General features: G+C 39.5%; 2 protein-coding genes across 3 annotated transcripts in view; one reads left to right on the plus strand and one right to left on the minus strand.

The window, feature by feature from the left end:
* Positions 1 to 4,369: 4,369 nt before the first annotated feature.
* Positions 4,370 to 6,827, plus strand: LOC142140148 (uncharacterized). The gene is made up of 2 exons (XM_075198003.1): positions 4,370 to 4,494; positions 5,705 to 6,827. Exons 1-2 carry the CDS (start codon positions 4,397 to 4,399, stop codon positions 6,756 to 6,758), a joined length of 1,152 nt encoding a protein of 383 aa, XP_075054104.1. The 5' UTR covers positions 4,370 to 4,396; the 3' UTR covers positions 6,759 to 6,827.
* Positions 6,828 to 8,716: 1,889 nt separating this feature from the next.
* The window catches only part of RAPGEF3 (Rap guanine nucleotide exchange factor 3), a 100,850-nt gene continuing 83,131 nt past the window's right edge, over positions 8,717 to 26,435 (minus strand). The window contains exons 17-27 of one of the 2 annotated variants that reach the window (XM_075199259.1): positions 24,728 to 24,874; positions 22,941 to 23,038; positions 22,105 to 22,230; positions 20,040 to 20,221; positions 18,247 to 18,337; positions 17,098 to 17,148; positions 15,090 to 15,177; positions 13,468 to 13,532; positions 13,031 to 13,085; positions 12,701 to 12,772; positions 8,717 to 9,153 (exon numbers count right to left, since the gene is read on the minus strand). In XM_075199259.1, the coding sequence (XP_075055360.1) occupies positions 9,032 to 9,153; positions 12,701 to 12,772; positions 13,031 to 13,085; positions 13,468 to 13,532; positions 15,090 to 15,177; positions 17,098 to 17,148; positions 18,247 to 18,337; positions 20,040 to 20,221; positions 22,105 to 22,230; positions 22,941 to 23,038; positions 24,728 to 24,874 (1,097 nt within the window). In that variant the 3' untranslated portion in view covers positions 8,717 to 9,031. The remainder of the gene's footprint in view (positions 9,154 to 12,700; positions 12,773 to 13,030; positions 13,086 to 13,467; positions 13,533 to 15,089; positions 15,178 to 17,097; positions 17,149 to 18,246; positions 18,338 to 20,039; positions 20,222 to 22,104; positions 22,231 to 22,940; positions 23,039 to 24,727; positions 24,875 to 26,435) is intronic. The other variant, XM_075199260.1, reaches the window with a different exon arrangement.

The raw sequence follows: 26,435 nt of genomic DNA on the forward strand, positions 1-26,435 counted from the left end.
CTAAATGAGGATGCAAGCTGCAAATAATGTGCAATGGATACCTATGGAGGAAATTAAAGCAAACATCCGATTGGTTGTTGTGAGTTAGGAGACAGTTACACTGTATTAGTAAATAACCCAGTGTATTTGGACGTATATGATATCCAAAGTTTTCTCTCTCTCTCTCACATGAAAGAACTACCTATTAAGCTACCTACCAAAGTCAAGAATTCTTTTAGTTATTTATTACAGTCCTCTTACTTATTATTACTGAAAAAAGACACATTTTACTGTTTTCAATATTACCAAAATCACACTTTATAGAAATGAAGGCTACACCCATACTGACTGATCTTCAGGCATACACTAACAAAGTAAAACGATTTTACATCCTTTTTATGCTGCAATGCACACCCAAATAAAGCCTAATTCTATATCTACAGCAGAGGTGCTCAAACTCAGTCCTCATGGGCTACCAACGGTCATGTTTTCAGGATTTCTTTAATCATGCACAGGTGAGCTAATCTATTTGGCTACATCAACAATTGTCCCACCTGTTTCTACAGACAGAAGTCCTGAAAATGTGACCTGTTGGTAGACCTTTTAGGACTGGGTTTGAGCACCTCTGATCTAGAGGAAAGGTATTTTTCAGTGTACAATGATGCAATTTGAGCAAGAAGCAACAAACATGATGTTTGCATTGTATGTTACACTTCTTCACGTGTCTACACTCCTTGCATGCCACATAAATGCTTATATGTAGGCATGGCCTAACTGTTGTCATTAAGAAGCCTGGTACATGAAGCCTGACCCTCTAGCACAGGGTTTCCCAAACCCAGTCCTCAGGGCTCCCCAACAGTGCAGGTTTTCTGGATCACATGTGACATAATTAGGACCACCTGTGGATCTGTTACAATGTGTCAGTCAGTAATGAATACACCTGTGCTCCAGCAAGGAGATATGGAAAACCTGCATTGTTAGGGAGCCCTGAGGACTGGGTTTGGGAAACCCTGCTCTAGCATGACCACTTCCACCTGGTATATAAATTGCTCTCTTTCTAAACTAATCATTATTTTCTATGGCAGTGCCTGAAGTTATTTGTATTAATTTGATGGTTTAAAACCTCTATCTCGTTAACAAAATTAATCAAGATATTTAACTCAGCTTATCTGATTGTAGTAGGAAGTAGACTGTTATATTGAACAGGAGTAGGGTGGCAGGTATGTATGGGAGATGATTATTTTTTTTAATATGAATTTCAATTAGATTTTTAGGACTATTATATAAAATCTACAGCATCTACCCACCAAAAATGCTTTAGAAAAAAAGACAAACTTTAGAATAGGCACGTCTGGTATTAAGTCAGATGCAATTGTGATTCCTGGTATGTAAATGAAATGGGCTTGCTGCAGTTACAATACAAGCATGTATGTGTTACATGGTGGAGTAGGCAAACCTGTTTTGTTTGGCACAGTATCTATACTTTTTGGTTGTCTCAATTATGTGCTAGTATTTCTGTCTGTGGCTTGTGCCTATGGCTTAAATTACCATTGAATTAATAGTTATCTAGCTAATAAAACCTACAACAGATAAAACATCAAGCCTTTGTATTGCTCCCAGAGTTTGGTTTGAGACTACAGGCTGTCTATACACTGTTTTGCTATTGAATATTCTCACAACTAATTGTTTTTAATGTATATCAATAAAGATTATTAAGCATAATGGGCCTGAGTCATTAAGGAAGGTAAGGCAAAAAATAAGTATTAAATGTTCTCTGGTACAAACCATGTTACAATGGAAGGGATGCAAATTGGTTTATTATTTTGCACATAAGTTAAATACTGGCTGTTTTTTCATGCAGCACACAAATACTTGATGGATTTATTTTTACACTGAAATTTAAAGTTGATCTAGGACATGCCCTATCCTAGCTATAAATCTGTCCCCACATTTTAAATTTACCTCCAATGCAACATGGTTTTGCCCAGGTGCAAAGTTACACTTTTTTTTTTTTTTTTTTAAATGCTTTGCTCTCCTTTATGACTCAGGTCCTATATGCTCAATATCCTAGTGTGTCCTGTGAAGATAACCACCACTTTCCTTGTCTGTTATTAACTAATAGATGCCTTTGAGCATTTGCCAGCCTTGGATAAGCAGCAGAGAGAAAAACTGTGTAACTTTGATTTAAAGGTAAATATTAGGTTTTATACAAGTAAATCATTTGTCTGCCATATATTCCCAGTTCTCCCACAGCATTCTCCTGTTGCCCTTTTTTAAATGTTTATATTATTTTGGATTCTGATTAATTGTTTTTAGCATATGCTGATTCATGCAAGGGGAATGCCATTATTATTTATTTGGCATTTTAAAAAAAAAAAAAAAAACAAACGACGAAACATTTTATTTTGATTGACTGACTTTGATATATTCATGTCCCATATGTCATTCAGCGGGTTTGCTTTGATGATCCTCTGGATTTGTTGCTATTGCTACTTCTGTTTGGGCAGATCCACATTATTATTACTGTTTCTGGCATGGTTTCTGTATGTGTCTTTCTGCAGGTGCCTCACACATGGTCTACAAATACCAGTGGTATTAAGGGAGCAATCCTCTCATCCAGTCCTCGGGGAGCCCTAACAGTGCAGGTTTTCCAGGTCACATGGGGAATAATTAGTACCACCTGTGGACCTGTTACAATGTGTCAGATATTGCTTCATTATTAGGTGGGATATTGTGACTAAGATGTGGACCCAATCGTTCATATGAACATGATTTGTATTTGTCTAATTAAAACAAGATATTTTGTAACTAAGACTCCAGTCAGTGCCCTTTCTAACGTTTTCTACATCGTTCTGTATCTTGGAGTGGAAACCTTAAGGAGCACACCACAAGCTGGCCTCATCTGTGAATGTGAGTGCAGATCAGTGTGTGCAAAGGAAAAAAAATATATATAGATATATATATTTTTCTCTCAAGGTAATCAAAGGTCAGGTCCTCTGATGCCATTTTATTGCTCTAGGTCTAGGACATACAGCTGCCTTATGTTCTTCTCCTCTATCCAAGAGACCAATCAAATAAAGACCATCCCAAAAAAGTGATATATTGCAGTATGTCCTCTTACAAACACTGTATGTTATGATTTCCTTACGGATGTACAGGGTGAATAGATCACATTTTTGAGACCTTAAGGAATATGCCAAAAAGGCTTTTAAAACACTTACTTTCTGCTGCCCAGGTCTCAGTATTGGCATTTAAGCACTGTATAAAATCTAGTTCTGAGGGGTCCAGCGGTATAACCAGCTGTCTAACTAGTCCCTTAAATGTATTGTCAGATGGGTGGTGTACTGCCTGGGTACAGCTGCTCTTACCCTCAGGGAGTACTTACTGTACCGCATATTTAAATGTCCAGGTTTTAAAGACTTTTCCCTGAAAATTTCTCTATTGACTACAAATCCCCTCATGCATATCAGAGGCAATCTTTATGGTTTATTCTTACTTTCTGAGCTCTGTAACTTAATATGTTTAAAAAAAACTATTTTTTTTTTTGTATGTTTTATAAGCTTAATCATGTTCAGTGAACATGATGATGTGGACTGACGTACACGCAGACTGTCCTACACGTTATATGCAGTTATGTGTTCCTGGAAATTACTTGAACATGTTGGTAAATGTGGTAGGAGGGCTCATGTGATAGAAACCACTGATTATAAGTTGGGAAATGCAGCAATTAAACAGTGTTTGCCTTAAAATGCAGATGCAGGAAATATCCTGCTGAAATTACCTTGTTTCCCCCTGAGGAATTGCACAAACTGTGGCCTGTTGGTGAGACCTCTAATGGCTCCAATTTCCAGGGCCAGCTGGACAGTGCTACTTACAGAGTATCTTTTATGCTGAGGATTCAGTTCTTGCCATCTGTTCTTATTCTAATATATTGAAGGAAATCATGTACTGTAAAATACAAAATGTTGACTTACTCTTCAATCCAGTGATCATGTTGTACTGGATGGTTAAATGCTGTGTGACAGTCTATGTCCATCTTTAGTACAATGCTGTACTTGTCATACAAGGCACATGCCTTGGACAGCACTGTTCAGGGGACCACATGCAAATTGTTTTCCATTAAGGTTTTGCCTTTGTTGTTCTTTATGTCTAATGGGACTCTCAGACAGACTAGTGTCTAGTCCACAATGCATCCAGCGCTGATGGTGGTGACCAAATGATGGGTGTGATGCACTCGCAGATGGTGATCTCTGACATTGAGTGCATATCCTGTATATGCCTTGCAGGTTTTTTATTATGTGTATCTATAACCTTGAAATGTTTGTCCGCCATGATGCAGAGATTTGAATTCACTTTGTAAGCACCACTGAGTTATGTCTGGATGTTCACAGGACAGAACCCATCATCAGCCCTGACAATGGATCCCGGTCATCACACTGCATTCTTACTGGTCATCCTGATCTGCATCCTGCTCCTTGTCCTGGCTGTGTCTGCCCTGCTTATGTGCTACTGCAGGTAACCTGGGCCGGGGTAATGTGAGTAAGGTCAACTGATTATCTGCAGTAGATCCAATATCCTAAATATGAAGAGTAAAAATGTATAAGTTATATCATATTGTTTTTTTCACACTTTCAGTAACTGACTTCTGTATATGTTCTATGGATCCTCAGATGATTTATACACATGGGTGGTGTATGGATTACAATGTGCATTGCCAGCTTAGGGCATTGATTTACAACCTGGGCTAAAGTAGGTTCAGATTTAGAGTTTTAACTTGGTTAATGAAAAAAATGAAGTGGTCACTGGAAAGAGGAGAATCCATTTACTGGGGTCAGATGGAGCCTCCCTATTTGTGTAAGCCCAGGACAAGTTCACCTTTTCCTTCTCATTAAAAAGGACTTGTTGCAGGCTGTGCATCCAGTCAAATCCCGTCAAGTACATTGTAGTAAACAAAAGAAAGTGTATGGTTGCTATTGGTTACAGCACCTTCTACAACTAACGTGCACCAGATTTCCATAAATGTTCTCTATTGATTCTAAGTTCTGTCCTGGTAACTGAGATGTATAACTCCCTGCAATGTTATGTTATTTAACACCTGTTTTGTTCTGATTTTCGCAAACCAGTTCAGAGGTGATTAATTTGATTTCTTAAAGGGGGGTCTTCCATAGGCATATATAGAAAAATAATGTAATAGTTGACATTTTCGCCTCATACAATTAATGTCTGTGTTGCCAATATCCTTGTGCCAACTTGGATATATATAATTTTTGGGAATAATGTGGTGGTTTGGAGATGATATATAAATATATATTGTATGGTTTTTTGTTTTTTTTTGTTTGTTTTTTTAATGTCTGCATACTGCTGTTTTAGGCTCTGCAAAGGCCCATGGAAGGTGCCATTGGATAGAGCATGTGCACAGTTTCATTTTAGTCGGTGCACTTCAACAGTTTTGGTGTGGTGGGGGTGGCTTCTGCGCAAATAGTAGTCTGTTTTGTGGGGAGTATTAGAAAATGCAGATTGAATTCCCTGTTCCACTTTAAACCCATTAGATTTGATAATCTATTGCATACTTGTACCAAACTGCATTTTGCTCACATACAGTATTCCCATAATAGCCTAAACTCTCCTCTCTACTTGTCATAATACTTTTCACCAGTTATTGTACACATTTAGTAATATTGATTTATATTAGCTGTTTAATATAAAGACTACCATTATTTTACAGGCGGAAGGGCTTCAATATAAGGAATCAAAAGTCATCTATGAGATTTGGGGGACTGATGAGAGATCAAGCAACTTCCATGACCAGTTTCAACTGGAATCTTACTGAACCAAAATTCCACATTTATAGCGGCTGTGAAGAGTCCCAGGCATACTCCTTGCCTATTACGGCGGACAGAAGCAGCCAAAGAGGCAAACACCTGTCCTCCCATCTGTTTTTGGACAGCCATATATTGAGTATTAGTGATAATGACGAAGGCTCACAGACTTCACAGTGGCTTAACAAGTCTGTAAGGAAAAAAAGTGAGAGCTCGGGACTATATTCAGGGCTCCAGTGTATGCTGTCCAGTGTGTTGGAGAGACGTTCAGTGTTCAGCCTGAAGGCCAAGAGGCGCAGCTCTTCCTTGAAAAGTGGGATTGATTCGGATATGTTAATGGTGCCTTTGGAGTCCCCAGTGCATCTGTCCTCTTTGCCAAGAGACCTGAGTCGGAGCAGCACTGTACTCTGTGAGAATTCCAGTGAGCAGCAATTTACCTGGGACACCGCTGGGTTGTCCATACTGAGCAGCCATACTTCTCATAAAGAATCATGTTCTGTTCCCAGTACTCTACAGAGAAAACCTTGCAATTCTGAAGAAGATTCTAGAAACATGAGTATTGTTCAGCAGCAGAAACCCGACTGCTTACAGCCAAAGGCCTGGTTTGTTTCTTTCAGAAACAGACCTAAATCAGATGGAGCTCAACTTGAAGATAAGGACCTTAACAATGTCACAAGTTTAGACTCTGGAGTGGATGTTATAGAAGCACAATTGAGAACTGGATGTGATGACCTCAACAATGTACAAAAGTCAACTTCTGTCGGTGAGACTGAAAGCCACGTCTCAATCAGTCTCCAACAACACTCAGAGCTTAATAGAGAATATGAAATACAGGTACAGGGGGAGTGCAAGGAATTGTATATATCTCATCAGGAGGCAGCCAGAAAGCTGAATCCAGGACATTATGGCAGAAGTGTGTGGGAGAAACGAGAAGAGCGTCCACTAATTGGAGTTAATTAAATACATTTTGCTAAACATGGAGTTTTCTTTCTAAAACTAATTGGAATAACTTACAGGAAATTTTTTTTTTCCTAAACTGAGCTTGTCCCTAAATTTTTATTTTTTTTATTTTTAATTGCAACTTGAACAATGCACATTAGCTGCTAATTATGTTTTTATACAGACATTATAAAGAGTTTTGGTTTTTAACCTACATGTTTTCTACTTCTACTTTCACAAATTGATAACCATAAACTTTTTAAAAAAAATAACTGTAGTTTTGACTTCTCCCTGTAAATGACTGATTTACATGCACAGTAACATAGATGTAGAAGTCACAAATGTCTTTCGTGATGGGGGTTACCCTGCAGATGCTATAAGACATCTGCTTGCACCAAAACAATTGTTTTGTTATTTTAAATGTTTTATTTATTCTACAAATACGGAGTCTGGTATGCTTTTGTCTTTTTGTTTTATGTTAAATAAATTTTAATAACGAAATCACTCCTGTTGTGTGATGATTTTTGTTTGTATTTAACTTCATTTTTAAAAAAACAAACCTCAAAACACTTGAACAATATAATCGCAACTCCAAGGGCGCAATTAAACGTTCATGAAACTCCCAGATTTGATCAGATGGCTGGGTCTTAGAATTAATGTAAAGAGCTCTCATTGGCACATCTTCTTGTGATCACTGACAGGTCCTGCGTTTCTTGTGTTTCCTCCCTGTATCACAAGTTCTGAGCTGCAATCAGCACCTATATCCTGCTCCCTTTTTATTTATCCCCTCTATGGGTGTTTGTTGACTATTAGTATGCTGCATAAAAACACAAGAAAAGAAGCATTTGTGAATATAATTATATAAAATAAATTCTACTAGTGTAAATACTACATTCATACTTCAGTAGTTTTTTTTTTACTGTTGTGTGTCATAAGATGGAGGAGCCTTACATTAATTTCTATGAACCTGGACTTTAGTAGGTATGTGTGTGTTTAAATCTGCTATGTTAAAACGCATGTTGTGTGTGAGCATTAGGCGCTAGTATGGCAGCAGATCTCATGGACTTTAGTAATATTCACAACAATCATAGCAGATATCTGCTGCTGTTTTATCCTTGAGCATAGAACTTGGCCTTCAAAAAGCACCAGAATTCACTTGGTTATTTTCAAAGGAGGGTGGGACAAAGGGATGTAACGTCAGATACAGAACTCTTATTGAATCATTCAGCTAGTTGAGGGCAGGGGTGTTAAAATCTTTTAAAACCCCTGTGCTATTGGTATGTATATTTAGGCTTATATATGTGTGTACATTTGTGATTCTCATAATGTGTTTATTTTATTTGTGGGTGTGCTATTGTTGGTTTGTGAAACTTTCTGGGTGACATTGGGTAGCACCTATTAAAATATTCACAAGCCCCGCCCCTCTGTGATTATACTTGTAAGTGCCCTAGAACTTTTTACCTTCTATCACAATGTGCTTAAAGAATGGACACACAGAACAGTTTATGCCAACAGGCTGACCTTATATATTTACAAAGGGAAAATAAACATGTGTTTCTCTACAAATGTAAACAAGGAGCATTAGAGTCTTCAAAGAACTGTTTAGTTAGGAAAGAAGTCATGTTTTTACATAAAAGCATAAATTATCGTAGGTTAAAATACAGCAGTTCCCAAGCTTATACTGTTTGACGTAAGTGGTCCTGTCTTCAAATAGACCATAAATGTTTTCCTAATCCTTTCACCTTTGGGAGTAAGTAGAAGTTCTCTGTGCAACAGATGGCTCTCTGATAGATTATATCACCAACACTCCCATTACCATTGAAGAGATAATAAACTGAATGTGAGGAACTGTACTTCAAAGTTAAATCATTTTATTGCCGATACTGTCGGGAGCCTGGCATGAATTATGTGGGAAGACACAGGGATGCTCTAGGAAATACTGTATGAGCTGATGGAACACCTTAGTCTATACTAACCGATGACACTTTAAATGACCTAGGAATATTTTTAAAGCCTCCCAATGTTTTTCTGAACTTCAATCCAAATCCTATGGGAAACTTGAGACAAGTAGGCTGCCGCATCCGATGTCAAAACAATAGATATGATATAAGTGGAGGCGTGGAAATTGCTCAGGATACATGTTCCAAGATTGTCGAGTCCAAATATTGGACTGGCTGCGGTCTACTGATGACCTGTGTCCCTGATACAGGGATTATATTGCAGTCCAAATGATAGGAGCCTGCCTCCCTTTCCATCCATGTTGTTAAAGGTTCCACATATATTGTTCAGGTATATCAGGAAGGTTCTAAGCTACGAGACAGCTCCATTAATCTCTTCTGATTGTCGATCACCTTCATATTCTGGATATATGCCCATGTGGCTGCTGGACTTCTTAGATTCATGGAGTACTCTGAACCTGCAGGAAGAAAATGACACCTTTATGGTTCACAGTACAACACAACCGTTAAATGCGTAACTGCTGATTCATTCTATACATTCATTCTTTACTTTGACTAAATCAAGATTATACATTCCTGGCGTGACCACAACAAAAGTCTCCTTATTCGCTGGCATTACGTTAAACACCAGTGATTCCCCTTGTCACACGTGATCATGTTAATGTATAAGCAGGAGGTTCATGAAGGACACTACATTGACCCCAATGTATTCACCCCAAGTAAGTGGAGCAGGGACCGTTGTAAAATGCTAGCAAAACCAGTGGGCATTTATGTAACTGCATCAACTTTTTGTGAATTGTTCCAGGGTCTGGAAATTACTGGCCTCTGTCATTTAAGTGGATCTTAATTCCACTCTGAATACACACCCCCCCCCCCCCCCCCCAAATATCTATTATAGCAGACTGACTCAACCTGTCTTGCATTTGAAACTCAGATCTAAGAGTTTTTGTTTACCTAACATTTTCTTTTCTTTCCTTTATATAAATATGAAAACCACCCACTTTCAGGAACTTCAATGTGGCAGCAAAAGTCCCGTTAATACATAAACGCATGTGATGTAGGTGATTTCAACTGCAGGGTGTAAAAGATGGTGTGTGGTGGGATGTAGGGTTTAAAAGAGGGCTGTCCCAATCCCTAAATGGAAAAAACACCCTAGTTGGCCCAATATGCTAGGGCAGTGTTTCCCAAACACAGTCCTCAGGGACCCCTAACAGTGCAGGTTTTCCATATCTCTTTGCTGGAGCACAGGTGTATTCATTACTGACTGACACATTTTAAAAGATCCACTTGTGGTATAATTATTTTACTTGTGACCTGGAAAACCTGCACTGTTAGGGCGACCTGAGGACTGGGTTTGAGAAACACTGTGCTAGGACTTTGTGTGTTCCAGTTCATGCTCCCTTCAGTTAGAGATGATTCTGACTGTCTTCAGCTACTAAGAGACTGCACAAACCTCATTTAAGTCCAAGCAAGTTTGAATTCTCTGGGAGGCTCCGGAAGCTAGTGCATAACGTGAGGAATTAAAGAGTTGCCGAGTGCATAAGAGTTTGATATAGTAGAACGGTGATGACTGTAATAAACCTGACTTGTCAGGTAATTGCATTGCGAGGCTGGCAAAACTTTTAGCGAGGGGCAGTAGATATTTTATAACTAATAACTTGCCAGCAGTAGAATGATGTAAATAAGAATCAAGATTTCTAAAGAGGACTTTTACGAGCCAGTATTAGATCATTGACCTGCACCCAGAATATAAGACCCCTCTACCAGCTGTCAGGGAGCACTAGTGTCAACATACATGCATTGATGTAGGGAATCCGGGAGAGGCCAAGGTACCACCTATATTACAATTTAATTCAGGAACATATTGAAGCCTTGGTTAGCAACCCAGTCCTCATGGGTGAGGGTGCCCACTGGCCCAGTCCCTATGATCCTCAACATGCAAGGCCCTTATGATAGGAATATGTATATAATATAAATATTACTAATTCAAATAAGGACATAAGGGAGAATTTACTATACACCTGTCTCTCCGGGCCAACAATATTAATTCTTTAACAGACGTTCTAGCTGTTCATTTAAATGTCATTAGTCATCTAGTTCCAGGGGTGGAACATTGAATAGCTTGGCCTTATAGTGAAATGTGGGGAGGGACCAGAGAAGCCACTTCGGCCTCTCGGGCCCCTGCTCAGCTCTACAGCATGGGACCTACACATACTCAGAAGAGGAACCTACTCTGCTCTTCTGAGAGCAAAGAGAGGTCCTTGGGAGGGTGACGTGGCATTGCCAAAACCCCCCCCTCCCCTCACCATGAAACTGCTGGCTCCGGCTTCATTCTATTGATCCAGCCAGGGTAAATAGAATGACCATGGCCAGAAGTGTTCCACCTCTCAGTGCTGCCTGAATTGCTCCCATAATCGCAAATGAGGAGTTTCTGTGACTGGCAGCAAAACGGGCTGTCCACACATAGAGCCTGATTCATATTTAGACATGCTTCAAAATAGATCTTGACCCAATTAATGCGATTGCATGCAATTCATATCTGAATGCAATGACACTTATTACTGCTTACGATTTGAGAGGCGGAAGGGGCGGACTAACGCCAGCCAGGTCTAGTAAGGGCGTATCGACGCAGATGCGACCGATGCAAGTCTTGGGTTTCTCGTAAGCATGCTTGGTTTCAGATGTATCATTTGCACCAGCTACAGAGCAGGTGTAAGTGCCAACTGATAATGATGACTGACATGGCATAGACTTTGTACTAAAATCTACACACATGCATGTCTTTAACTAGCACAGAACATGTGTATGCAAGTAGGATAGACTTTAAAAATGCATTGTATGTACAGTAGGCATTAAAAGCATGTTTATGTATTAAATCCAGATTTTTATTACTAAATATAATGAATTCCAGGGACGGCAGAGACAAGGTTCTTGCCAGGGCCGCAACCTACTACCTATACAAAAACACAGTGGTGCAAGCCTGATGTGCAAATGCTCTTTTGTGACATCACGCCCCTACTTATGCGGCAGATTCAGCTGACTATTGGGTGTGCGCACGGTTTGAAGGCCAGAATGGTGGTGATTATGGGAAGGGCAAAGTTGCATCATTCCCTGGAAGAACTTGGCGCATGAAAGACCATACTTTTGCTCTTGCATGTAAAAGCAAGATTTAAACTAAATAAAGGGATGCCTTTTTCTTGCTTTTATTTTCCCACCACCTCTGAGCTGCCAAATTTCAGGAAGCATTTCAACCAATATAATGGAAAAAAAAAACCTTCAAACACAATGGTGTCAAATGTCATAAATAGAGTCCAGATGTCCATCGCTCATAATTTAGGACATAAATAGGTCTAAAACAAGCAACTTTTTTGGAGAAAAATGGAAACATGTAAATCAATGAAGGAGTTTTGTGCGTTTTCACTTTAGACAAAGCCTTAATTACTTATAAGGTTTGCTCCCCACTCTCTCCTTGTGCAAGGTCTAGGTTCAGACAGGATATCCCTAGTATTTCTGAAAGAAGAAAATGTTCTGGACTCCGTGGCTAGTCCAGTAGTCTTTGCTTGAGATAAACCGATTAGTTAGGTACCTTCACCATACATTATATATGAAAGGAATTTCTGTATGTGGTTGATGAATGCTGACCCATATGCTCATTTACTGATGGAAATTATTTGTATGTTTTTTTTGTCATAAACAGTTTTGTGTCACTTCAGGGCAGGAAAGATAATGCGCAGTCGGGATTGGTGGGTACGTTGGTCTCAACTGACCTGTCTAAGGTAGGTCACAAAGGCAGTATTTTTGGTATGTACCATTTACGTGTGAACTATGAGTGTAATCCATGGGATCATATATGAACATGGACATTTCTGTGGATTTCTAGAGCGTATCAATAGATACATATTGCACAGAGTGAATACATACAAGTTATGTTCCTACTGTGTATACAGTGTTAGGCTCAGTATTGAAAATGACATTAATAAACCATACATAACCATGTCCGCTTACATGTAGATATCCGAACAGAAGTGACGTCCTCAAGGATATGGAGAGGTCGAGGTCTTAGGGGTGACAGAGGAACTGCAGAGGACGGATACATGACAATGTGTTCACAGAATAATCATACCACAGTTACAGTTTTTATCTTAAAATATATCTCTATTGTTATTTCTGCTAGAGCAATTTGCAGGGATCAAATGAACACATTTTTAAATGCTCAAGTGGGACTATAATAAGACAGGCCGGCTAAAAACATTATACTACAGTAAACGTATACTCTTTAAGAAAGAATTTACACTCTTAGGACAATATAAAATGTATCTAAATAACTGTACTTACTGTAGCTCTGGCTGCGATAACTGTAAAACATCTGCACAGTCTTTGCAATCATACGCTATAAAAATAAAACCAGTGAATATAAATACATCATTTAATACAATTATGAGAAGTACTAATACCTTTATCATAACTCTACAAAAATACCTTTCGTATCATTTTTTGTATTGGTCTGGCAATCAGGTAAATTAGATATTCCTTTTATTTTACTTGTTTGATTATTTAGCCCATTACACTTGGAGGGTTATCACTGGTAATAGTGGTGTTATTGCCGATGGTTACCCTATATAATGTACAGGGCAAAATGAAAAAAAAACCTATGTGGCGTAAACAAGCTTGTCACAGTTCGATAAATCAGCCCCATTCTGCTACATATAAGCATGGAAGTGACGTCTCCCCGCAGATCAGGCATCTCTTCTCAGACTTCATTAGTAACTCACCATCTTCTCAAAGTTTACTAGGTTATCCAGGGTACTTCTGTTACCCTCGTGGATGAAGGTCAGGTCTGTAAAACAAAGAGCAGCAACATCTGAACCCACTCTTATATAATATAATATATCTGGTGGATTTTACAGCTACAATGACAGATGATTAAACATGAGAGCACATGTAGTGTAATATATATGTAAGTCCCACGTGCCACATTCACCACAGAAAAGATCATTTCCAAAAGTTCATCTGTTCAAACTGTGCCAGGGGTGGACCTTTCCTTTAGGTGTGGGGGGGGTGGGATTTAGCATAGTCACGCCCCTCCACTGTGATTGGTTGACCCCGCCCCCTCCTTCCCTTTGATCGGACCTCTCGGCTGCAATTCAATGGTAGGAAAATTACTGCTAGGGAGAGAGATTGCCCCAATCGCCCCCTTCTGGATCCACGAGTGAACTGTGCATCTCCTAACAAGACTTGGTTGTGTGGGACAGTATTATTGAAATGAGAATGATATGGAATGGAAAAAGACACACCTCAAGAGGCATTTTCAGTTTAACAGGGATGGGGAGCAGTTCCCAAAACCCAGGATGTGGGTTTGCCTCTACAAATGTCAACAGGTATACAAAGAAGTGAATTTGCACAAATAGGAGTGATTCAATTGGCTGCAATATGCCGCCAAACATCACTGCTATGTGCACACTGCCTGGCATTATGGTACGGACTCTCCATTCATTTTATCTCTCACCTCTATTGGAAGCGAGGAAATATGAGCAGAGATTCCATCCACAACATCGGGGTTGAATCTCCCCCTTAGAGTCTGCTGTGCATAGAAGTACATGCTTTGCTGAATGATGAGACCATATCTCAGATATTTTCAGTTAGAATAAGTCCTAAACATTTTACACATGTATTTGATTTATATATGACAACTTGCATATTTGTGTTAAGTGACTGTTGAAATGTTTATAGCCATTGCCAAAATATGAATGAATAAATTACATATAATGTTATATGTAAAATCTTAGCATAGGTGGGCAAAGAAACTTATTATGTTAAGTACAGAAAGTAACCATAATATATACAGTTGTACCACCAGGAACCTCATAATCGCTCTTTAGAGGTGTATCACCTATTTTGTATTACTATCTTTCATGATATTGCTTAACTTAGCTCCTTTAGGGATTTTTTGAACAGCCACTCATTCAGATTTCTCTTCATCACATAGTCCTAGGGGTATATTTACTAAACTGCAGGTTTGAAAAAGTGGAGATATTTTGCAAGGGAACATGCCTGTCTCTGAGGCAGAAGGACCTCAGAAGAATGATCATTCTGGCAGAAACTTAACCTTCTAGGGGCTTCTTCTTTGCCCCAGGTACTTCCCCTTGTACACCAATGGCATGCTTGTTGGTATGGTATGCTTGGTATGGTATGGTATGGTATGCTTGTTAGTATAGTATGCTTGTTAGTATGGTATGCTTGTTGGTATGGTATGGTATGCTTGTTAGTATAGTATGCTTGTTAGTATGGTATGATTGTTGGTATGGTATGCTTGTTGGTATGGTATGGTATGCTACAGCAACACTTATGTATCCGGTTAATACTAGTGAATTCTAGCACCATTATTGTGAGATACCTTTCAGGATGAGAGGAAGGAACGGGATGAGAGGAGGACTGAGCTTGGCCACAGCAAGTCTGTAAGATCTATGATTCCAAGAAGGGTCCTGCAAAGATAAACACACAGTCTTTGCAGGAAAATACAATGTACAATTGCTAGTGTACTAAAATGTCATCTTACAATAGACATCATGGCTGCTCCCTGATTGAAGAACTAAATGAGGACTCCTAAATAAAAGCTAGTATCCACAATGATCTTTTTCGACACATTACACTAGAGTGTCAGTTCTTTATCCATTGTTTTCTGGCCAGCTGTGCCTGCATGTCTCTTTTTTAAACAATGCGTGTTTAGGGAATGCACATTTTGATGTGTTGAGCAGGGTAACACTCCAAACTACTGAAAAAGTGCTTCAAAGACAATAGGAAACGGGTTGTGTGCTTTTGGTGTGTCTATTGCACAAAACAATGAGCAAGGCTACATTTGTCACAATTATATTTAAATGAAGCTCTGAGGGGGTGAGTCAGAGTGATGGGGTGGGGCAGAAGTCAGGTGGGGTGAAGAACTGGTAGGCTTTAATCAAGATAAAAGTTTTGAGGTCACGTTTGAAGCCTTGCAGACTAGTGTGTAGCCCTATAACACCAGGAAGTGAGTTCCAAAGGTAAGGAGCAATATGGGAGAGGTCTTGAAGGCAGAAGTGAGATGATTAGTGGGGAGGAGAAGCAGTGGACATTGACAGATCATAGAGGGCAAGAGGGAACGTGGAGGGAAATGAGGTTGGAGATGTAGGGGGGAGGATTGGGAGAGAGGGCTTTATAGGTGAAAGTGAACTGAATTCTATAGAGGATAGGGAACCAGTGTACGGGCTGGCAGAGAGGGGAAGCTGTTGCAAAGCAGCAAAAGATGAAAATGAGTCAGGCAGCAGCACTGAGAATGGACTATATTGGAGAGAGACAGATGAAAGGGAGGCAGAGAGGAGAAGGTTGCAGTAATCCGAGTGTGAGATAATAAGAGATTGGATGAGAGTTTTGGTTGCTTCCTTTGTAAGAAAGGTTCTGATCTTAGAGGTTTTGCCACGGTGGAAACGGCAGTATTGGGAGAGGGACTGAATTGAGGAGAGAGGGAAAGGGAGGAGACGAGAATTATACCCAGGCTGGGGCAGGGTAGAGGGTAGTGTTATCAATGGAAAGAGACACCATACTTTTACACACTACACAAGTAACTTTACTCTCCTTATATTCCCAAACAACCCTCTGACCCCCAAAACCACATTGTTGTGTGACTGGTAAATATTGACCCACTAAGCACTTTTTCCCACTATAAACCAATATACAATATTTGGCATTTAAACTCCTATTTTCCTATAGCTTGTAACCTTGCAAGCAGGGCCCTTTTCTTTCCCAGTCTTGTTTACTGTGTTTGTTCCATAATTTAAAGTGCTGTGGAGAATGCTGGCGCTATATAAATACATGTTAATAATAATAATACACCTTTATATGAACAAAGATTGATAAAGAACAAATTATTAAAGCAACATCTATTTTCCAGTAAATATAGGGTACTGCAATAATCTTTGCCTAATCAGACGATAGCATGAACATTCTCTGTAGATAGAAATAGCATCAGGGCCACATATGGGATTAGAACAATATGTGGCATCATATCAAAAACACTTTTTTGCATATTTAATAACATTTAAATCAGTTGTCTCTTGTCAATGGGAGAACCTTAACTTTAAAACACATGGATACATTATGTAAAATAGATACTCTGTATATGTAAGATACTTCTTGGGCACCCCTTCACTGGCTGTGCCATCAGCCACAACGAAAGCCAGCGCTGTGCACACAGCATTGGCATATACCTATATATAACTATAGGTCCATGGATGAGGCTGGAACCTTGGGTCCCCTGGGTGGTCACCCCATCCACCTCAATTATAGCCCACCACTGCCAGCCTCCCAAACCAAACCCAGGCTCAGGTACTACTCTGTAACTCTCCCTCTCTGAACGTCCGGCAGATACTTACCATAAGTCTTTCAAAGATGGAGTACAACTTTCGTGTCTTATTTGGCAATCTCTAAAATAAACAGGAAAGTGTTGTTCATTAAATATGAATAGTTTGAATGGGCTCTTATGTACACTTAGAGATGACTTAAAATGCATATAAAGGGAATAATCTCTAAGGAATAGAGACATAGCTAATAAAAGAAAATGTTTACGGCTGTCTGAAGTACTTCAAATCCTGAATGGAAACTTCCATTAATACAGCATATGTGTGATGCTAAATTTGCCATATAAACAAACTAGGTACGTGCTTAGGGCCTCATTGCTCAAGTGATAGTATAGAAATGGTTTGATGCATTTGTAGGTCCCGTAGATAAAGTTTGGTGAGGGCCCTCATGTACTGTCATACCTCGCCAACCGCTCCTTCTCTGTAACCACTTCTGGTTCATCCTCCCATCCACCCTCCCTGTAGGAGGCCCTCATGTACTGTCATACCTCGCCAACCTCTCCTTCTATGTAACCACTTCTGGTTCATCCTCCCTTCCACCCTCCCTGTAGGAGGCCCTCATGTACTGTCATACCTCGCCAACCTCTCCTTCTCTGTAACCACTTCTGGTTCATCCTCCCTTCCACCCTCCCTGTAGGAGGCCCTCATGGCTTTGTTCTGGGCCCTCTTCTTTCTTCACTGTACACTACCTCCCTGGGTGACCTCATCACTTCCATTGGTCTCCAGTATCACCTTTACTCCAATGACATCCAACCCTCCCCCCCCCCCCCTCCTCTTCCCTCCTGTGTCGATACCTGTTCTTTTGCTCCAACTTCACTGTATGCTTGGAGCTCTTGGAGTCTTGGTATTATTCGTTATTGTTCTGTTCTGTTTTACCCTGTATGCTCTACTGATTGTATTCTGTGCGGCGCTGCGGAAATCTTGTGGCGTCTTCCAAATAAAGGATGATAATAATAATAATAATAATGTACTGTCTATGAAATGTGCATTTATCTAGTATGAAACCGTATGAACTTCCTCTCTGAAGCATCTTTATTGAATTAAGTGTGGCTACTGTCACATACGGTACCATTTTTCTAATTTTTAAACCGCTAAGGCATTGCTTAATTAAAATATACCACCATAAAAATGAATGAAAATAATATTGCCAGGTCAATGCCTCACCTGCCACGTCCTGGACAAGCGGCTGACTGCAGTGTTACTGAGGCCGAACATCACAGCAAAGAATGAATTCAGATTCTTCTGTTCCTTAAGGCTGAAAGAAAACAGTAGAATCAGAATCAGAAGAAGCCTTGTAACCTGCATCCACATTAACAACATGTGGGAAACATTTGCTGATGTCCTTAATTATCTAGGAGGCTATCCAGAAATGAATAGACAGGGGAAGAATGCCAGTGTTTGCCTATAAGTACTTTGGTCAGTCCATCCATGAGTACAACAGGAGACAACACAAAACAAAATTACAAATGTGAAATACTGTATAGGTAATAGTATACAAGAACAACATTAAATAACAAAAAGAAAATACTTTACTAAGGGCCACCAACCCCCAAATAGTTGTACTTATAAGATAAGCTAAGATGTTTGACATTGTATTTACATTTGCTACAATACACATAGCAAAAGTAAATACAATGTCAAGCGTTCTACAATTTAATTGTCTTTTCGGCTCTCTCCACAAGGACAGCAAATGGGAATGTGTGATCATAATCTCAAACTTCATGCTCCTTTAGGTTCAGATTCAGCTAACACAACAGAGAAATGTCCAATACACCCGCTAACAGCAGCTTATAGCTTTCCGCTATGTTGCTTAAAGGTCCACTCATATGGATATTTTGTCCACACATATTTCGTCTCAGCCAGCTATCAAACAAATGGTCATGCACAACATAAAAGCATTTCCAAAACCAATAAGTAGATATACACCTATATATGCACAGTAGATGTACACCTATATATGCACAGTAGATGTACACCTATATATGCACAGTAGATGTACACCTATATATGCACAGTAGATGTACAACTATATATGTACAGTAGATGTACACCTATATATGCACAGTAGATGCACACCCATATATGTACAGTAGATGTACACCTATATATGTACAGTAGATGTACACCTATATATGCACAGTAGATGTACACCTATATATGCACAGTATATGCACACCTATATATGCACAGTAGATGTACACCTATGTATGCACAGTAGATGTACACCTATATATGCACAGTAGATGTACACCTATATATGTACAGTAGATGTACACCTATATATGCACAGTAGATGTACACCTATATATGCACAGTAGATGTACAACTATATATGTACAGTAGATGTACACCTATATATGCACAGTAGATGTACAACTATATATGTACAGTAGATGTACACCTATATATGCACAGTAGATGTACACCTATATATGCACAGTAGATGTACAACTATATATGTACAGTAGATGTACACCTATATATGCACACCTATATATGCACAGTAGATGCACACCCATATATGTACAGTAGATGTACACCTATATATGCACAGTAGATGTACACCTATATATGCACAGTAGATGTACAACTATATATGTACAGTAGATGTACAACTATACATGTACAGTAGATGTACACCTATATATGCACAGTAGATGCACACCTATATATGTACAGTAGATGTACAGCTTTTCTAGCACTGATTTTATTAATTGAAGGAAACACTAATGGATGTGTCAGTATGAGGGTAACATTTTTAATTGTTTTAAGCGCACTGTACCAAATATACTATTCTTTCCTGTATTGCAGCACCCAGTTAACAAACAAACTTTCTGCAGAAATGATGTTACAACAATCAGTTTGGTGCTATTTGCTGCCCTCGTATGAACCATCTATGGTAAGATCTGTTTCTGTATAAAAGTCCTTTATTACACTGACAGAGAAAGACAACTTACTGGGCGGCCAGCTTGATGAATTTGCGCAGGAGCAGTGCCCTCCTCTCATCCTCTTGGCACAGACACACTTCAGTTGCCACCCAGAATTGCACCTCATTAAAGCGCTTTATAAACCTCTCCAGATTAGCAGTCGTTGTGTAATGGAACCTCTGCTTCCCGAATGTGTGATAAAGCAACTCCACCTAGACAAACCAATTAGGAACAATATATAGTAAGCGCACTTCATATCCGGGGCTAGATTTACTAAAATGCAGGTTTGAAAAAGTTGAGATGTTGCCTATAGTAACCAATCACATTCTAGCTGTCATTTTGTAGAATGTACTACATGATAAGTAGAATCTGATTGGTTGCTATAGGCAACATCTCCACTTTTTCAAACCCGCAGTTTAGTAAATATACCCCCTGGAGTATTGTGCAATACAGAACTCTGGCTCTGCAGCTAAGTGATTTTTATGGAGATAATTGGAGATGTGAATGAGGCAGTTTAGAACAATGTTTTTCAACATGGAGGAGCTGTAATACTTAAACACCATTTTCCACAATGAAATTCTCTGTCGTCTGCATTAAAGTCAAGGGCATTAATTATGAGATTCTGCAATGCTTAGAAGAAACTCTGTGTGTCAGAGCCAGACTGGGAATAAATATCAGCCCTGGCAAACAGTTCAGCACATGTTTGTGTGTGTGTTGCTGCATAGATAGATGTGTATATGCAAGAACAGTGTTTGTGTATATTGATAATGCATGTAAGTATTATATACAGAAAACAGGATAAAAGGCTTGGATGATGTTAGCTATGAGTGACATAGATTAAAGTCACAAAAGAGTAAAAAAACAGCTTAAATTCAGTTTACATGATATATTGAAGGACATATATAAGGAGTTGGTGATTCCCATAGCAATTGATCAGATATTTGCTTTAATTTTCTAACCTTTAGAAAATGTTAGAATGGTTGTCACTGGCAACAACATCTTTATCTTTTGCACCAGTGTCAGTACTTCTGTACAGCCTCAATTTGTTATAATAAATAATGAGAAAAGAGCAATGAGGCACGGGTCACAGATGATGTTAATGTTGTATATTGTCCTATATGTACTATATTATACTATATCTGTAATTTCATATAGTGAGTGAAAATAAGTTAGTGTAAACCTGACAGATACACCATAAAGCAGAATACTAGTAATGTCACCAATACCCTGTCCCATCATCACGCTGCTACATTACTGGTAATACTGGGCACAGTGCCTGATACTGCATCATATGCATTAAAGAGGACCACTATCGGCTTGGGTGTGTGGTCATCATAAAACTACAATGACAGAGCCCATTGCTGTCAGTCCCCAATTTCCAGTGGCAGTCCCAGGATCTAATGATGTGTCCCAGAAATATCCCTATTTTGATAACTGACCAACTGTGTAGTTCATACATACAATGACCAAACCTACAGAGCTTTTCCTTGTAAAACAAAACACCTCACTGGGACATGTGTTGCAATAAAACAACATTAGCTCCTAATGTCAATTTCTGAGCTATATGTAATGACAGCTTTGTCCCCTGTTCCTAGTGGCTAAAGGGGGGGGATTGTGGACAACAATCTAACTGGACAGAAAATTATGATACAAATATTCAAAAAAGCCAAGTTAAAGGCTGACATATGAATGGTGTCGTACTTAAGCAGGCTTCAGCATCCTGTGTCTCTCCAGCAGGCTGTTAGAGCACACTGAGACTTGTAGTTCCACAACAGCCACATGTTGCTTAAGCTTTGTTTACAGCATAGTGATGGCACTATTAGAGTTAGACGTAAGTACATTGTACCACCTGTATTACATTCCGTTTACAACCTCTTAAATGTATCTATACTTTTATTACAATAACATAGAAAATATGGACCCAGGTATGTCGTTGCTTTCTATGTTTATAATGTATTATGTTTAGTCCTTATACTAAATATGCAGTAACAAATTTAAACCCAACAATTAAGTGTGGAAAGAACATCCACACCTAGAAAATGCACAGGGGACTGCTAGCATTCAAACAACATGTAAATGTCTCTGTTGTCAATACCTGGTGAATGCTCGTAAACAGGTTCCAATCATGTTCTGTCATGTGATGTGCAAGGTCTTTCGAGCTGATAAGAGCCAGGGTATCGTAACTACTGGAGCTGGGCCCCATTTGTTCAGGAAGAGGAGTCTTACAGAAGAGGAAACACAAAGTAGAAGCGGTGTACATGTTATTAACATTATCAACAGGCATGCTGGTAAATCTGATCTGCCGATGACCTGTGTGTGGTCATTGACCAACCTTACGGCATTCAGTAAAGAATAGACCATATGTAGAACTTGGCCATCCACCTGTGTGGTCATTGGCCAACCTTACTGCATTCAGTATAGAATAGACCATATGTAGAACTTGGCCATCCACCTGTGTGGTCATTGGCCAACCTTACATCATTCAGTATAGAATAGACCATATGTAGAACTTGGCCATCCCCCTGTGTGGTCATTGGCCAACCTTACTGCATTCAGTATAGAATAGACCATATGTAGAACTTGGCCATCCCCCTGTGTGGTCATTGGCCAACCTTACGGCATTCAGTATAGAATAGACCATATGTAGAACTTGGCCATCCACCTGTGTGGTCATTGGCCAACCTTACTGCATTCAGTATAGAATAGACCATATGTAGAACTTGGCCATCCACCTGTGTGGTCATTGGCCAACCGTACGGCATTCAGTATAGACTAGACCATATGTAGAACTTGGCCATCCACCTGTGTGGTCATTGGCCAACCTTATGGCATTCAGTATAGAATAGACCATATGTAGAACTTGGCCATCCCCCTGTGTGGTCATTTAGAAGACAAGATGCTGGAGGGAAGTCATACTATGCTGCTACTCACCAGAGAGGTCAGCTCATGAGCACCACAGATGAAAAGTCTTTCATTGACTCCCAGAGAAGTGAAGACACTGGTGTCCTCATGCTTTAGACATACTTGCTCTGTCACAGAGAAATAAATAAATGTATTTGTAAATTCAGATATATGCATCAAAACATGGCTGTAAATGCAAGTTTAATGCCCTCTGTTTGTGGCAGAAGGACAACAAATAAATGAGAACATCCAATAACTTGCTGCGATCCCTTGTCAAAGCTTACAGGCGAAACGTACGTCGGGAAGGTGACATCATCTCTGATGTCACACCCGGAAGTAACCACCACCACGGACATATAGTCCGTTTTGGGCTTCCTAGCTTTCCCTGCTTCTGATATTACCTGATAGCAACGCTGTATCTATATCTCTAATACAGGTTTTAACTCATTCATGTAAAGTAATAACTAAGAGAGATCTCATGCATATGAATCCAGCGCATCTTACTAGCAGGGGGTATATTACAACCCACTGAGTGTGCGCTCTGAGATCAGATACACTTAAATAAGATTCTTATGCAGAGCACAATACTCCTGAAAGGCTGTTATATATGATTATTCTATAGTGTGTTACGCATAAATCCTGTATGAATCTATTTGCAGTAGCGCACAGACACCACATATTAGGTGAACTATCGAACTGCTACTGTTACTGCTTAGATCTCTATGACACAACATGAATATTAACCTGTTGAGACATTAGTCTATCGCCACATTGTATACTGTGCAGCAGAGCTCCATGCAGCTTTGATAAAGGATTGAGAGATTATCACATGTTTAAATCTCTTATTACTCTCCTTTCAGCTTGCGAATCTATACCAGACCATTATCAGGGACGCTAGGACAGGTGCCCATTATTAATCTGCACCGATTTAGAGCATCTCCATATGTATACCTAATTGGAGAATAATATATATATCTCACTTTATGATCATATAGCTTATTTATAATCTAGGCTACAGTTCATAAGCTCTATTTTTGCCCATTACCCACCACATCTTGATGTACTACTAACCTATCCAGCGGTGGTTACTGAAGGGTTAACTTATTTTAAATCTATTTTTCTATCCTTCTATGTGTTTTTATCTCTATATTTCGCCAAGTATTTACATGTGTTATAATAAAGGCATTTGCCCTGTTACATATGATATACTGACTATTTAAATTTTGGAAACCAGAGTGCCCTTGCTCTTTGAGCTACAACTTTCTCTGCTCCCCTTCCTTTTTTGCCCTCTGTTTGTGGCAGAAGGACAACAAATAAATGAGAACATCCAATAACTTGCTGCGAGCATTTGTATGCATATGTCATGGTTTAAATACACAAATAACATGAGAATGTCTCTAACAAGATTCGCACACGTAAAGGGGCGCTAAGTGTGGAAACAGTGGAAACACCTTAAATAAATGTAACTAATAACTGTAAAGATAATTGGTTGCCTCTTAAAGGACCTCCTAGTAAGTAAATACCAAAGAGGAATGTGTATAACAAATAAATGTGTGTATAATCAACACTTCTATGTATATAATAATAATACAAGTCCATAGTGCTCTCATCTCACATTTATATAGGATATCTGAGCACAATAGTGCATAGCGTAATAAAACATGTATCCAAAACAATGAGTGCAAGTTACTAGAAGTATCATAAAACTGAGTGTATTCTTACAATCTAAAACATAAACAATAAATATGCAGACTAGAACAGTAATCGTGTTTATAGAGATGACACATACAGTAGGTTATAGAATTATTTTCACTCACCTCCATTTGAGTTCACTTTAACCAACACCTTGTCTCTGTCATGCCCATTCTTTGTGGTTAGTGACAATATCACATCCTGTACAGTGGCATTTACCACAAATGTAGTAGTAATACAGGAATGGTCTGGTAGGTAAATATCATAAGGCACTAGAAGAAGACAGATCAGATTTGTGGAAACATACTTATTAGCTAAGAAACCAAATCAAAGGAAATTGTTGCGTTTCCTTATAACATAAACATAGTGAGGATGAACACAGGGATCATGTCCTGATTTGACAGAACCATTTTTGTGCAGTAAATTGGAATGATTGTTTTTTACTAAATGCAGACTATTAGGTTAGCAGAATGAGAAGGAATAGGATTCTAGATTTATTTATGGTGCTCGGCAACTAAAAGAAGGTATGTGCGATTTTGATAGACTGGGCGGATGTCATGTAATATGAGGCAAAGGAAATGTAGCAATTTAAACCTCACTATTTATGGTATGTATAACACCATGGAGCACTAGAGCAGCAGTTCTTAATCTGGGGTCCACTAAGGGTTTCGGGGGCACCATAACCCGGTCACAAAGAATATATTTTTTCTTTGATTATGTTTCTGTTACTTTGAAGACTCCCTTCATACACTGCCTTGTGGTTTTGTTTCACTTAGGCAGCGCAGGGTGGCACAGGGCGCTACTGTCAGGATTACCCATTGATCACAATGAAAGAAAACATAAAACACATTATGATAACTGAATGTAAGTAATTACTTAGTGTCACTATGAAACTTAAGTAAAATGAAAATTATCTGTGCAAGTGTTCCTTACACAATAAGAGACTTGTTATATACCCCCTTCTAGAACAAGACGGGTTATTTCCATGTAGAACAAGCAGCTATAGAATTAAAAACCAGCACTCAGGAATAGAGGCAGAGACATTCAGGGGAAGGGGGTCAGTCTTTTACGTGTCGCAGCTTTAAGCCGACCAATGAAATACAGTAAGAGTCATTTTTAGTGGAAGACTAGTACTTAACATTGTACCAATACTTGTGGACAGTCCATTTTAGCAATAAAATACATTGTATGCACAAATTTGAGTGTATGGGTGTTAGGCTGCCGGTCTGTTAACGAACTTACAGAACTAGTTGGCGGAGGTCTTCACCTTTAGCAGCCGCCTTTCGCATAGAGCTTTATGCGCTCACAGGTACTTCAATGCCCCTAGGACTTAACTCCAGACAGTGTGTAAGTTTGTTATACAGAATCAGAGCGGAAGGAGGGCGGCTGAGTAGATGGTAGCGGATGGTCAGACATTAGGCGAAGTCAAGGGTCACGAGCAAGGTAGAATGGTCACGTCAAGGGTCAGGGTCACAGGCAAAACAGCGGAGTCCAGGATGCAGGCCAAAGGGTCAGGGTCACAGGCAAGCAGGCAAGGTCCAAGAGGGTCACAACGGCAAATCAACAACACAGGAATCCAGAGCAGCTCAGCAACAGTGCAGATTGGACGCTATAACCGGCAGGAAAGCTAAGCCCTCCCTGCCTTAAATACTGGAGCCAACCAATCAGGGCTTTGCCCTGTAATCACACACAGGCCAGGGCTAATTAAATAATGTGAAGCCTAATTAGCACGCAGGCTGTAGCGCGCGTACCTGGCTGTACTGAGTGGCCGGGGCGCAATAGTAGTAATTTCACTGTCTGGCCGGGGTCGGGGCAGAGAAACCGGATGTGACG

The sequence above is a fragment of the Mixophyes fleayi genome, chromosome 2, assembly GCF_038048845.1.
Source record: "Mixophyes fleayi isolate aMixFle1 chromosome 2, aMixFle1.hap1, whole genome shotgun sequence".
Lineage (NCBI taxonomy): Eukaryota > Metazoa > Chordata > Amphibia > Anura > Limnodynastidae > Mixophyes > Mixophyes fleayi.

Excerpts from the sequence above, each read along its gene's own strand:
- LOC142140148 (XM_075198003.1), top strand. The coding sequence starts at position 4,397 with ATGGATCCCGGTCATCACACTGCATTCTTACTGGTCATCCTGATCTGC. Across the intron at positions 4,495-5,704 it reads CTGCTTATGTGCTACTGCAG|GCGGAAGGGCTTCAATATAA; the intron begins GTAACCTGGGCC and ends ATTATTTTACAG.